Raw genomic sequence first — 14,560 nt, forward strand, 5'->3', positions numbered from 1 at the left:
CCGCGGGGCGGCCGCCCCAGGGGGGAGCAGCCGAGCGCCGAGCGCCGCCGCCGCGGAGTCCGCTCCGCTCCGCCCCGTCCCTAGGGGCGCGCCCAGGGCGGCCGGCCGAGCGTCGAGCACAGCGAACGAAACCCTTGTCCCCGCCAGGCTGGAGGGGAGCTCGCGGACACACGCACGCATTGCTACGAGCGGCTGCCAACTGCTGCCCCAGCCCAGGTCTCGGCGGACCGGGACACTCTTTCCCCACCCCGGACATCCCTAAAACTACTATAGGAATCCTCCGGCCACACGCATCCGCCTTAACAGCATCCAGGCTCCTAGAGCCCGACGGGCGGAGCTAGGACCTGCCCCGGGACCCTGTTCCATTCCCTTCCTTGCAAGTCTCCCCTCTGGCTCGGGAATCCTGGAAGACACCTGATCCCCAACTAGGAGGATCCCCCGACACCATCCTGGTGTCCAACTGTCCCCCGACGGCGCTGTCCGGCAATCCTGCGGAACTCCCCACAAAAATGGCACCACATTTCAAGCACAACCCACTTCTCCCTCCCTAAAACTAAACGGATTGCCCCCAGCTGTTATTTGACAGCTGGGTGGAGCCAGCATCTGACCGTTGCCCCGCCCCCAAACTGGCAACGGCTCCCTACCGCCAGCTTAGGGAGGCATGGGAGAGGCTTCTAAGGATAGCCACTTAGCAGGGTCGGTGCCCAGACCGAGCCCTAATCCTGGACATCTTTCCTCAGGCAAGGTTTCCGGGATCTTCTCAACCACTCCTTATCGCCCTCACCCCCAACGTGTTCACTGAAAGACTGATCATATCTTCCCCCCATGTACAGGGCCAGTGCAGTACCAGGCTGACTCCTACGTCTTAATGACTTGGCCAGTTCCCTCAGCACTAACTAGGGGCTGGTACATTGGTCTTCTGGTGGAAACAGCTTAGCCAGAGCTGAACCTGGCTGCTGGATGCAGGCTGCCATTCTTGGGGTGCCTGGCCCAGGTGCCGGGTAAAGGGCGTAAGTTTGACATTCAGGCCTCTGCTGGAGTGACAGAGAAAGAAGGGGGCAATGCTGGAGACTACAAACTGCTTCCTGTGCTCCCCAGCCATCTTCAGAGCAAGCTGCACCTCCTAGCCACCACTGAAACACCACAAACCTAGCCAGGTATGTGAGCTGAATGCCTAGGGGATAGCCTTCACAAAGGCAAGAAGCCTGAGGTCACATCCCCACTCTGCCTCTCCCCGAAGTGTGACCTCAACCAACAACTATCCTCTCTCTGTCCACTATCCACCATCAAATCTCCTCCTTCTCCAAAGAGGAGAGGGAGCTTTGATAGCCCCCCTCTTCCCTTTGCAGACCCTCAAGTGCCCTTCACTGGTAAGGAGGCTTGTGGATGGGTCCAGCAAAGCCCAGAGTACAGAACTAGGTAGGACCCTGGAAACTCCAGGTGGGAGAAACAGAGATGAAAGCCTCAGCCCCAGGCAGCCCCTGGACAATTCCCTTGTTCAGGCACCTTCTCCATTCCTCAGAGCCCACCGTCTCTTCACTGCTGAGTTTTCTGCTTTGAGGTTCAGTAAAGTCTCCCACAAAGTCAGGCTTTGTAAGGCTGGGTCCTTCACCTTTCCACTGCCTCCACGGTGTCCAGCCCCAGGACACCAAAATATTACTTCTGGATTTCCCAAGCCATCCTACACTGGAGAGACCACCGAACACGGTGTGCGTAAGTCTAGCTCTGCTGCTTTGTGGCTGTGGCAAAGCGGAGGACCCCCAGTTTCCTCATCCATAAAACAGGAACACAACAATCCTCAGCTCCACAGAATTGTTTTCAGGTGTGAGATGAAACCCTGATACACAGCAAGCACTCATGTACGGGAGGGGTTATCAATGCTGCTGGACACGGTAGGCACCATTGAAAATCTAGAATGTAGACTCCTGATCCGCACTGTCCAACTGGATCACCACTAACCTTGTACTAGCTGCATTTCAAGTGCTCAGAAGCCATATGTGGCCACTGGTGACCCTGTAGGACAGTACCGTTGTCTAGAGAGATTTCCATCATCTCAGAAAGTTCCACCAGACAGTGCCGTGCTAGATAAAAGATATCATTAACAGAAAGGATTCTGGAGCCTATGCTTCCTGGGCTTTCAAATCCCAGCTCCACATGCTTTCAGCTGTATGACCTCAGGCATGTTAATTAAACTCTCTGTGCCTCAGTTTCCAAATCTGTAAAATGGGGATAATAACACCTGCCTTTAAAGGATTGTTGTGAGGATGTAAATGAGTCCATATTTGTGAAGTGCTTAGGACAGGATCTGGCTCCTAGTAAAGAGCTCAATAAGCCTATGTTAAAATCACTGTCAGGCAGGGCAGGCAGGAACTGGATCTAGAAGGAGCCCTGGCCCAGCCCCTGAGTAAAACAGCAATGACCCCTAAGTGGCAGGACAGTTGTTGACCTACTTTGTAAAGTGACTTGAAACACTTCCAGGAAAGCAGAATGGCTGCCCCCTCCCACTCCTCCATCCCTCCGGGCCCCTGGGAAGGGTCAGGGCTCTGGCCCTACCTGCCCCTTCTCCCCTTACCATCTCCGTAGGCTGGCCCAGGGTCCTCAGCCCAGGTGGGTGGGAAGGGCACTGTAAGAGGTAAGCGGGGCCGGCGGGAGGTCAGGAAGCCACTAGGCGGCACCCCAGGTTCACGACACAGGGGGCTGGGGGGCCGCTCAGCAGCTGAGGTGGCCAGCAGCTCTTGCAGGATGTTGATGGGTGAGACAGTGAGCTCCCAGTTGGTGATACCAAAGTCACGCAGGTGGGCCCGGGCGTGGCTGGAGAGGCCGGCACGAGTGTCAAAGCCGGCCCCGCAGAAGTCACAGCGCATCAGGCTGAAGGTGCTTGGGTCGAAGTTAGCCACTGCAGAGAGAGAGAGGACATGGACTGCCTGGCTGGGGATGGGGGTGGGGACAGCCCCAGCTCTCCCCGTTCCCGGGGCTGCTCATCCTCAGCGGATCACACAGTGCCGTTCCTCACCCTGGACGCCTCCCTTGTCCTTTGCTGTTCATGCTCCTGCCTGTATAGCTCACTCCAAGAAGTCTTCTCTTCTTGACCTTCCATTTTCTCCCCTTACGTAGCTCAAAGCATCAGGGACCCCACCTTCAGAAATACTTCTCCAGGGTGGATTTGCAATCATTTGGGTGAGTTTGGGTATTTGATTAATACCCTCTTTCGTCTAGAGCTCATATCTATACACCCCAGCGTTATAAATTACGTCTTTGCTGAATGAAGAAATGGACAAATGGATGGGACACCTTCCTCTGGGAGTCTGCTTGGATCCCCCAGGCAGAGTCAGGGAACTTCTCTTGGCTTCCCCAAACTCCTGGTTCCCCGAGCTTCCCCCATCACAGCCCTGGTCACTTAACATTGTAACTGCCTGGTTTTGTGGCTGTCTGTCCCCTGCCCCTTCCCCCCAGTGCCCATACACGCACACTCTCAAACACCATACCAGCACCTCCCCACGTAGGCTCCATGTCTGCCAGCATCAGAGCCACCCAGGGCACTGGTGTTGGAGACAGACCCCCGAAATCAGAACCTTGGTGCCTGGGAATCTGCATACACCACAGGCAGCCCAAGGGGTTCTAAAGTCAGCCAGGGTCCCACCACTCCTGTTACTGGGCTGTGCACTCCAGGAGGGCAGGGACTGCTGTTCCATTCACTGTTGTTGTCCCAAGTGCCCAGAACAGAGGGGACCTAACTCGATAAATATTTGTTGAATGAAGGAATCAATGAAATTCCGTGCCTGGGGCTGACTTCCCTGCCCATACTCCTTCTTCCAGCTGTTGGAAGGGCCAGGGCATTGGGGTGTCCCCGCACCTCCTCCAATGTGGTGACCTTTGCCTCAGCTCCCAGGTCTTCTGAGAGGGGAGGCCCTGACTTCACCCTGCTTGGCACTACGGGAGGATTTAGAGTGAGGGTTGGTTGGTTCAGAACTCAGCTGCCCAGCTGTGCATCTCCCAGGTGTTGGAGGGAGGTGGGTGCCGGAGTGAAGCTGCCCTACCTTTTTTCTTCTTCTTCTGGAAGGAGAACCTGCGCTCGATAGCCTTCACCTCCTCGGCGGAGATGAAATGCCGCACGTTGTAGCTGACGCCCACGCGGTTCAGGTGGCCCCGAACGTGGTTGGCCAAGCCGATGCCATTGTGGAAGCGATCTGGGCAGTAGGGGCATTTCCGCTCCTCATGCTTCAGTGCCTCTGCTGGGTCCCCATCCAGGAATGTGTCCAGCCCCAGAGGGCCACCCAGCGGTGTGTCCAGGAGCAGGAAGTCCAGGGGGTGGCCACCCCCCAGCCCCAGCTCCTCAGGCTGCAGCCTCGGGGGGGCCCTGGCTGCCGCAGCCATGACTTGCGGCCCGAGCTTCGCCACCACAACGACCGGCACCATCCCACAGAGTTGCTGCTGCTGTGCCCCTGAGGCTTCAGCTGTCTGCAGGGCTTCTCGGAATGTCCGCTTGAGCTCCAGGGCTGACTGCGGGATGAGGCCGGGGGTGGCTGACGGTGCAAAGACCCCATTTTCGGGGGAAAAGTCCATTTCCGAGGCCAGCAGTATGTCCTCCTCCTCGTCCTCTTCGCTCCAAGGGTGCCTCTGGTCCCCCAGTTGGGCTGAGAGCCCCTGTGGGTGGACAGCACTCTTGCTTCTACTGGCCTGTAAGGAGTAGGGGGCAGATGCTAGTGACGAGGGAAAGGCTGGCCTTCCCTGAGGCCTCTGGCTCGAGCCATGTGGGAGTGGCTTCAACAGTGGGCAGTCCCTCATGCCCAGCTGCTGGCAGCCAGGGCCGAAGGACAGGCTGGGGTCGTATCCAGCAGGGTTCCCCTGCCACATGGGGGCCAAGAGCGGCTCAGCTTTGCCAAAGTAGTCAGTGGCATCAGAGAATCGGGCATAAGCATCCTGGCTGGTGCCGGGCCGGCTGGCAGGGTCCTCCTCAAGAGCCTCACCATCCTCCTCCCAGTTGGCATGCACAAGCCTCATGTGCTCCCTGAGCAGGCTCTCGCTGGGCGCGGGGAAGCCACAGAACACACAGGCACTGAGGCCCAAGGAATCTCCGTAGGGTTGATAGGTGAGGGAGGTGGCATCGGGGCTCGGGCTGCCAGCCCTGCTGCCGCCCCCGAAGGGCTCCTTTGCAGCCTGGCCTTGTGGCTCACGCATGTGCAGCTTGGCATGCTGCACAAAGGCCTTGGAGGAATTGGTGCCAAAGACGCACTCGGGGCACTGCAGCCGTGCCTCCCGGCCCTCGTCGCCTGGGACCTGCTTCAGCTTCTGGATCTCCTCGATAATCTTCTCCCGGGAGGCCTGGTGCAGCTGCCGGTGCTGCTCAAGGGCGCCAGGGTCAGCGAAGGCCCAGCCACACTCGCCACAGGCCAGGGGGGCCAACTCGGCCGGGGGCTCTTGGCCCGGGGCTCGGCGGTGCTGGCTCATGTGCTCCAGAAGGTGCTCCTTCTGCTTGAAGTAGATGCTGCACTCGATGCACGGGAACACAGCTGGCTCGTCGTCCTCATCCTCGTCTGGGCTGGCCACCCCCTCGGCCACTTCCTCCAGCAGTTCACACAGATAGGGCCTCGTCCGGACGGGGGCGAGCAGTGGCTGCAGCCGCTCCACAGATGCCTCTGAGTTCACCGTCCAGGTCTGTGTGGCCACCTCTGAGGCCGACCTGGGCAGGCTCCACTCGGACGGCTGGGCCAGGCCTTCCAGGTCTGCCAGGTGTTCTCCGGTGCCCACCACTGGCACATCCAACGCCTTAGTGGTATCTTCTACCGGCACGAGCACTGTCCGGAAGGAGGTGAGGGGTGGCAGCTGGGGCGGCAGGTCCAGGTGCAGCGCTGCATCCTGGAGTGGGGCCTGCTCTTCTGGGTCTTGGAGCCAGTCGAACCTGGGGCGGCCCCGGGGAACCTTCTCCAAGAGCTTCGATTCACCCTGATGGTACAAGAACCTTCTAGAGCCCTCGAGCTCAGCGTGGGGCTTCACGGTTCTTATAATGACCGAGTCCTCGAACCTCTGCTCAGATGGGATGCCCTCCCCGGCCTCCTGAACCATGGGGTGCTCCCAGGGCCCCCGGCCATCGGGGGGGCCAGGGAAGTGGCCCAGGGGATGGGGTGGTGGGGAGCCCGGCTGGAAGTCCAGGCTGCCTCCATCCCAGCAGCTGCAAGGAAGTGCCAATGGGGACAGGTTAGCTGTGGGCCTCAGTTTCCCTTCCTTGGGCAGGGGAGGGGGTCTCAGGCAGTCTGAGACAGGCTCCAGAGACCCAGCTTGAGGGCTGCCTCAGAGGGGCTTGGGTGTGTTGGGGTGTGGGTTGGGAGGTAGAGGGAGTACATGTGGACCCTTCCAGGGCCGTTGGGTCAAACACTAGATTTAGCTCCCAGGGAACACCTGTGTATGTAGCCCAGCCCCCGCTGCATGTGGTGGTGGTGGGGGGAGTGTGCAGAGACCACAGCGGGGATCACAAGTAGTGTCCCCAAGTCTGGTGGCACAGTCAACTCTCATCCGTCCCCTGGGAGGGTCCAAGGCTCCGACCTATGCTTCAGGCTGCTTTTTTGTCTTGGTCCTCCCCAAATTGGGGTGATCTAGTTTGTTTAGCCTCATCTTTCCAGCAAATTTGGTGAAACTCTGCAGCATAAACAACTCAAGCAAATTTACCTTCCTCCCTGCATCTCCCCTCCCAGAAGGGCAGAGTCAGGAGAGGTGCAAAGTCCCTGCTCAGCCTGTGGCCCCAGTGACCCTGACCTCCTTTGGAGGAGAGGGGAGGTAAGGCAACCCCACTGAGCCTCAGTTTTCCAGTCCTAAAAATGGGGATGAGTCCCAAGAACCAGGAGCTTCTGTGCCCTTATGCAATGACTAAGGGAGCTTTCTCGTACCCATGATCAAAGAAAACCTAACACACTGCAGGTGCTTAATTCAAATGGGGACCTTGACCCCATGAAGTGTAGGGTGAGGATGACACAACTCAAAGCTGGGAAACGCTTCACTTGGCCTGCTGCCTGATTCCCAGTAAGCCCATGACCACTGTGGGTTCTTATTATGACTGTTCCTGATCAATCCCCCTCATTTTCAAGATCTTGCCTCCACGAGGGGCTATGGATCACACCCACGGAACAGATGCGGAAACAGGTTCCACTGAGAGGCTGAGCGGAAATCACAGGGTTACCTCTCTAAGCCCCATCAGTGACATGCAATGTTAATGGGACCATTCCCCCCAGGGTTATGGCAAAGACTCAGTGGGGTAAACCTGCGCTGAGGGCCTAGTACACAGCAAGTGCTAAATAACTGAGAGCTATTATTAATCCCAATATGGATGTTATTACATATTAGCACCCCCCAAGCCATTTAATAAAAGGCTGCTGCCATCAGCATTGCTGTCAATTCCTGCTCCTACCCAACGTCCCTTGGGTCCTCGAGGTGAGGTTGTGAGATGTATCTTAGGGTCTCCATTTACCGATGAGGAAACTGAGACTCAGAGAAGCCAAACATTATTCTAAGGATCACCTGGCAGAGACAGGACTCCAAGGGTCCAACCTCCAGGCTCCTGGCCCACTGGCCCTGCTCTTGGCAGGGATAATGAGAGTTGACTGTCTGTGTTAATCCCAATCCTCCCTCCACCCCCTACAAATGCCCAGGGGCTTGCCTGCAGGGAGCCACCTCCTCCTGCCTGGCCTCCAGATTCCCTCCTAACCCCTTCTCACTCTTGGGGGCTTCTCTCAGGCCTAGGCATGTCCTGCTTGCCCCCCTGCCCTCCCTGAGGTCAGGGCCAGCGTGGCACTCACCAGCTGCTGATCCGATGGGTGGCGGAGGTGGCACGGGGGAGGGCTTCGCTGAGGCCAGGATGGGGCTGCCCGTCTGCAACAGAGAGGGGAGACCCTGAGGGGCTGGGGTCCCCCTGGCTGGGGCCCTTCACAGCACCCCAGCTCTGGAAGCCCTGCCGGGCACCTCGGAAGGGCCCGACCGGCTCCCCGCTCCTCTCCCCTGAGAGGCCTTTGGCCTCTGTGCTCCTGAGCCTTGAAACGGGTTTCTTTGGAGGAGTCCCCTTTGCTTTCCTAGGGGACCACCAGGGCTTGCTGCCTTCAACCCTTCATTCTTTGCCCCCATCTGGCAGCCAGGGTGATTTTTTTTAAGTCACACCCTGGTAAAATCTCACCTGGCTTCTCATCATACCTACAATAAAAGCCAGATTCCTGACCACCACCTACAAGGCCCCGTGAGGTCGAACCTCTGCAGGTCTTTCCAGCCTCACCTCCCTCTCCTCCTTACCCCTCACTCACTCTTCCCAGACTCCTCGTGAAGCCTCAAACCTACCTAACTCTTTCTGACCTCAGGGCCTTTGCACCAGCTATTCCCTCTGCCTGGAGAACCCTTCCCTGGCCACCTGCTAAACTGAGCCCCTACGATTTTCTCTCTCATTACCTGTTTTTTTTTTTTTTTTAGCTGTGAGACAATAAATTTCTCTTGTTTAAGCCACCCAGCTGGTGGGACTTTGTTATAGAAGCCCCAGAAAACTAATACATGGTGTGTACTGCTGGACATTTTACCAAATGCATATTTCTCCCATTTCCTTTTTTTTTTTTTTTTTTCTTAGCACTCTCTGAAATTGCCTGTGTCCCCTGCTAGCACATAAGCTTCCCCACCCCCACCCCAGGGCCTCATTCACTGTAGCACCTCAGTGCCCAGCACACGGCAGGTGCTCCACCAATACTTGCCAGATGAAGAGTGAGGAGCCCTCTAGTCTGAGCTGCAGAGGGCCCGTCCCTGCCTCCTGCCTCCCAGAACCCCTTCCAGGCCTACATTGTAGAATCACATGCCCTCCTAGGAACCCTCACACAGATAGAGCCAACTCTCCATTATCCGCCTGTGGAGCCAATGCCTGGAGCGACCACAGGAATCCTGGCCTGTGCCTCCTCTGCCTGCCGCACCCGCCTGCCGCAGGCGAGCATGCCAATCGGGGCACAGGCCAATTGCGTGGGCCAAGGTTAACACACTGGGGGAACTTGTGCCCCATCCAGAGCCCAACAGATGCAATTGCTGGATTAGCTTCAATTTGAGGATGGTCCAGAAAGAGCGCTAGTGCCGGGGTTTGTACTTTTTCAAATCCCCTACTGTCCAATTTGCCCGGGAAATTGAGAGCTGACTGTCAGAGGCCAAAAAATTAAGAGCTGTTGAGGGTAGAGGGTAGGGGTCAGCAAGTTGTGATACTGCCAGGGGTCTTTCTGCTGAGTCTGAGAGAAGGGTTGTGACTGTCATGTGGCCTCTGGAAGGTGAAGGTGGTGATGGGGATACAGAAATTTGCATCATCTAGAACAGTGTCTCAACTTTGGTGCTACTCACATTTGGGGCCAAATCATTCTCTGTGGTGGGGGGCATGCTGTGTATTGTAGGATGTTCAGTAGCATCCCTGGCCTCACCCCCAGATGCCAGTAGCCACCCACCGCCCTGACCCTTGGCCCTGTAGTCATGAAAACCAAAAATGTCCTCAGACATTGCCAAAGTGTCCCTTGGGGCAGAATCGCCTCCATTTGAGAAGCTCTGGGGTAGACTGATGGGGAGCAGGGCCAGGTCGGAGTGTGCTCGGATGAAAGGGCTGGTGTCGGGGCGGGGCGGGGGAGGATGGAGTGGGTGGAGTGTTGCAGAGGGTGGGAGGATTGGGAAGTCAAGGCCTGGACCAGCTAAGGGAGTGAGACCCCAAGAAATGGGTCTCTTGAGAACACAGGAATCACAGACATGAGTTCTCAGGAGAGGGCAACCATTTCACAGGCAACAAGCCCCAGCACAGGCTAGAGGTGCAAGTCTGAGGGTCCGGGTGTCCTGATTCTGAGATTCTGGGACCCCAAGCTCCTGAGATTCCGAGTGTCCCAGATTCGATGATTCTGCGATTGCCGTTGTCTAAGAATTCCACGAGCCAGGGGGCCGTATTGGCCTCTTTGTTTGAGCGGCTCCAGTGAAGCTCCTATTTTTAGTGGCAGCAACTTTGGAGGAAGCAGACCCAGCAGGGCCCTGTGTCCGAGACACTTGGGGGCTGGGGGCTCATCCAGAGGCCTCCACAGCCGGTGGGGGTCCAGACAAGGCACCTTGGATGCAGCCCCCGGCAGTGGCCATGCCGAGGGGCCCTCATTGGCTCCTGCCATTTGGGGTCCCCGAGGGGCTTTGAAAATGAGAGACTGAAAATGAAGAGCGTGTCCATGAGCAGCTTGAACCCCAAGCCAGGCAGCTTGGCAGAGTGGCCAAGAATCTAGACATTGGAGTCAGACAGATCCAGTTCCAGCCCAAGAGGGAACCTGAAGGGCATGCCTTTCCCGCTCCAAGCCTGTTTCCTCCTCAATATAATGGGAACAGCTACGGCCCCAGTCTCGAAGGGCCAGTGACCCGATGCCAAGGAAGATCACAGAGTAAATGCTCGATCCAGAGAGTCGGCGGTGGAGGGAAGGAAGGGAGATGGGTGTGCCCGGGGCGGGGTTCAGGGCTGGCTGAGACATGTCCCAGGTTGGAAGCTGGAGGCTTGACCGGGAGCCTCAGGCCCACTCACTCGATGCTCTGATTTCCTCCTCAGCCTGGGGCCCCACGAGGGCAGAAATGACGCGTTGTTCATCCCCTAGCCCCCTGGTCCCAATGCCAGGCATGCACCAGACTCTTCAGCAATCCATGCGGACCATCTCAGCCCCACAAGCTTTGGATGCACCCAGGAGGCCAACTAGAGAGGCCAAACTGTGGGTGAGGGGCTGCAGGGAGGCTGTAGGAGCTCCAGGCCAACAGCCATAACGGAGGACAGAGAAGGCAGGGGATTCATCCGTGTCTAGGTGGAGTTTGGAGGCAGCCACTCCAGGGGTGCTCTTGAGGGGCTCCAAGGACTAGGTGGGCATGAGGGAGGGCCCAGGCTTCTGCATGGAACAGCAGCCCCAGAGGCTGTTCCTATTTATAGGCATCACAAGACTCCTAGGGCAGGTGCCTGCTTCAGGGAAGGCGGGGGGGAACGGGCTGAGAGGGCAGCGGGGGGAGACACTGTGTCCGACGCCCAGGCCCTCCTCCAGCTTCCAGGCCGCGACCCTACTCCAAGTCAAGCCACCCTTGCCCCGTGCCCCATATGCTCAGGGACACCGGTAAGGGTGGACCTCACCCCCCTCAGCAGCTACATTCCCCTCCTCCCCAGGCACATGCACTGGACCCTGGATGATTCCCCGGGGGGAGTGAGGACATACCTACCCACCTACCTACCTTCTTCTCTCCAGACCTGGGACTTCTGCCAGGTACAGCAGAGCGCCCAGTTTCTCAGAACCAGACTCAGAGAGGGCCCCAGGACCCAGAGTCTGTTCCGCAGGGCTCCCACAAAGTCAAAGTCCTGGGCCTGTCTTGGCCAGCCGCATGACCTGGGACACGGTCCTGCCTCTCTTTGGGCCTGAGTTACTAATGGTTTGGAGGAGGGGATTGCTAAGGTTCTCTGAGCAGGGGTCTCACCCCCTCATCCCCTTCAGGTGCCACCAGTCACCTCCACGCCATTGCATGTGTGGAGCCCCCTGCCTAGATGTCCCCTGCCTCTTTGTCTGACTCCATGTTCCTCATCCAGGACTCCTGGGTGTCCCCCAGCTTGGGCTTCCCCCATTGCAACCTCAGTGACTGTGTCCTAGCACCTGGTGGCTGCTCTGTCTGTCTGACCCCAGATGGCAGGGTCCAGTGGGGGCGGGGATGGTGTGTATACTTGGTCGCTGTGCACCAGTGACCCTTAGGAGGTGCTCTGTAAATATCTGAGTGTCATGAGCATTGCCAAGGTGAACTGGGGCAGGTCAAGGATGCCCTGACACAGGGTGGTGGTTAAGGATGAGGGCTGTCAAGCCAGGTTACTGCCTAGCTGTGGGCCCTTGGGCAACTTACTTGACACCTCAGATGGGGTCTGAGTTTCTCCATCTCTAACATGGGATAATAATAACCGAGGCTACCGCAAAGGGTTTTTTTGAGAATGACATGAGATGATCACATAAAGGGCTTGGTGTGTAGGAAACCCCTGACAGAGTGCTTGGAGATTCCTGGAAACCAAGGCCTTTAGAGCAGGCCAAGGAGATGAAGGGAGACATGTAGTACATCAGCCTGTACTGCACTCACCGCTCTTCACTTACACCAGGCTCCTGCCTGGCCCTTGAACATGCCAGGCTCCTCCTCACCACAGGGCCTTTGCACCTGCCGTTCCCTCTCCCTGGCTTGCCCTTCCCACCATTCATTCCATGCTCCACTCAAATTCTACCCCTTCAGGGAGGCTTTCCCAGGTTCCCCAGGCATGATCCTGGCACTCTGTTTAATACCTTCACAGCACCTGTCACTACCTGCCCGTATGTTATTTTTATAGTTGCTTGTTGTCTGTCTCCCCTACTAGAATGTCAGGTCCCTGAGGGCAGAAACTTTCGCCACTTTTGTTTACAGCTGTATCTCCAGCACCTAGAACAGAGCCTGGCACATAGTAGTTGCTGAGTATTCAATGAAGGAATAACAAATCTTGAGGTGGGGACAGTGTGAGATTCCCTTTTGCTGGGAAACCGAGGCATAAAGGGGTGGCTGTCATCCCTGACTACCCAGTCTCTCCCTAACCACTAGAGGGCATAAGCTGTTTGGGGCCAATGGCTCAGGAGCAGGACTCGCCAAGACAGTGCAGCAAGAGGGAACTGGGATAGACTGATGGGAATGGGGTATGCCCATAGGGAACAAGTGGGCTCAGGGAGGGGAGCTAGGGGTGCTAAGCTGGGCACCTGGACCCAATTAGTATGCTCAGAGAAGGAAGCCAGGCAGACCTGAGTCAAGTCCCGGCTCCTTGTCACCCAATGGGGGGCCTTAGTCAGGTCATTAGCTCCCAGGACCTCTGTTTTCACAACTGTAAAATGGGAAACTAAGCATAATGCAGAGGCTCTGAACCCAGGCAGAATCAGAATTCCAACTCCGCCCCTGCTGGGCTGGGTGACTTGGCCCTCCCTGAGCCTCGGGGACCTGGCTGGATGCTCCCCCAGGGCCACAGGGCCCACCCTCTTACCAGAAATGCCACCTCTGCCATCCAGAATGTCTCGAGGGCCTTCCTTGGTGACAGGCAAGTAATGGGTGGACCGGAAGATGCAACCTTCCCCCTCAGCAACCTCAGCCCCACCTTCGATGTCCTCCCTCGGCGCTGGGCCAGGCAGTCTCTCGGGGCCTCGAGGACGATCCGGGGCGGCCAGGCCGCCTGCCAGGGGCCCATCCATAGATGCTCTCTGCTTGGCTCCACTCAGCTGCCCGCCTGGCTCAGTGAGGCATTGTAGGTCTGGGGGCAGAGAGACAGGTGCTTAGGGGAGGTAGGAAAGGCACGCAGTCTACCTCAGTTTCTCCTTCCTTGAAGCCCCAGTCCTCACCCTTGCAGCTCAGTGCCTCAGTTTACCTCCCAGCACAGGTGAGCAAGTACATGGTACTGAGCCCCATCCTCACACATTGTATCCCAAAGGTCCCTAACCTCAGCATGCCTCAGTCTCCCCATCCATGACTCCTCTCTTTACATAGATCCTGCACTGCCTCAGTTTACCCCATTTTACAACATGCACACTCAGCTACCTTGTTTTCTTGCAGCATTAATCCTATCACTTCTTGATGGCTCCCTTCATTCATACACCGCTGCACTTTCCCCAATTGTGCCCTCACTTCCATGCACGTGCATATCCTGTGCGCATGCCTCAGCTCGAATCCCGAATCCCGGCCACTTCTACACTCTGATCCTATACACTGTCTCAAGTCCCCCCCCCCCCATCATTACCCCTGCACTTTTCTTGCTTCTGTTGCCTGTATCAGTTACCCCTGCACTTTTCCCACACTCCAACCCTCCTTCCACACACAACCTTAGGATTCTCCAGCATTAACCCCTTCACCCTCACACTCAGCCTCAAGTGACCCCAGCATTAAACCCCCTCGCTTCACCCCAACATTACCCCTCATGCATACCCAGCCTGGGTTCCTTCATCCCACCCTGCCAAGATCTCTTTAGTCTGAGGGCAAAAGGGAAGGATGGGGCTCCTGGTCCAGAAATGAGGACCCTGGGGAGGCTGTGGGGGTGGGGGCTGTCTTCTCCACCTATAAATACCTTCAAGGTAACGGCGGAAAGTGAAGGGCAGGAATGAGGCGCCCTCCCCAGGGAGATGGTGGGAGGCCGAGCCCAGGCAACCGGGGCGGGGCCGGGGCTCCAGGCCTGGCTGCAGGCGCTGCCCTCGGGGGCCTGGAGGCTCCCAGGGGGCCCGTCCGTGGACTGGCCGTTGTGGTGGGGGGTCCCTGCCCAGGCCCCAAGGAAGCACTTGCGGGTGCCCACCGGGTGGGCACTGCCCGCGGGGAACGGGCGGGACCGCAACTTCGGAGCACTTTGGCAGCGTGGGGAGGAGGGCTCCCTCCTGGACACCCCCGGGGGTCGCAGGGGTGGTGGCGGCGCCGCGCCAGCGCACCCCTCGGGGCGCCAGGGTCCGGGAGATGCGCCCTCCGCCCGTGCACCTCGGGGCGGGAGACCCCGCGGGACGCGCCGAGGTAGGGGGGACACCTGCCCCAGGAGCCCCGCTCCTCC

At 57.9% G+C, this 14,560-nt stretch overlaps 1 protein-coding gene across 5 annotated transcripts in view; it reads right to left on the minus strand.

Moving 5' to 3' along the window:
* The window catches only part of WIZ (WIZ zinc finger), a 23,769-nt gene extending 10,499 nt beyond the window's left edge, over window positions 1-13,270 (minus strand). For 2 of the 5 annotated variants that reach the window (XM_024767447.1, XM_024767444.1), the window contains exons 1-4: window positions 13,022-13,270; window positions 7,788-7,860; window positions 4,038-6,169; window positions 2,573-2,896 (exon numbers count right to left, since the gene is read on the minus strand). In XM_024767447.1, the coding sequence (XP_024623215.1) occupies window positions 2,573-2,896; window positions 4,038-6,169; window positions 7,788-7,860; window positions 13,022-13,226 (2,734 nt within the window). In that variant the 5' untranslated portion in view covers window positions 13,227-13,270. The remainder of the gene's footprint in view (window positions 1-2,572; window positions 2,897-4,037; window positions 6,170-7,787; window positions 7,861-13,021) is intronic. The other 3 variants (XM_024767448.1, XM_024767445.1, XM_024767449.1) reach the window with 2 other exon arrangements.
* Window positions 13,271-14,560: the final 1,290 nt, after the last annotated feature.

Source organism: Neophocaena asiaeorientalis, unplaced genomic scaffold (assembly GCF_003031525.2).
Source record: "Neophocaena asiaeorientalis asiaeorientalis breed wild unplaced genomic scaffold, Neophocaena_asiaeorientalis_V1.1 scaffold87, whole genome shotgun sequence".
Lineage (NCBI taxonomy): Eukaryota > Metazoa > Chordata > Mammalia > Artiodactyla > Phocoenidae > Neophocaena > Neophocaena asiaeorientalis.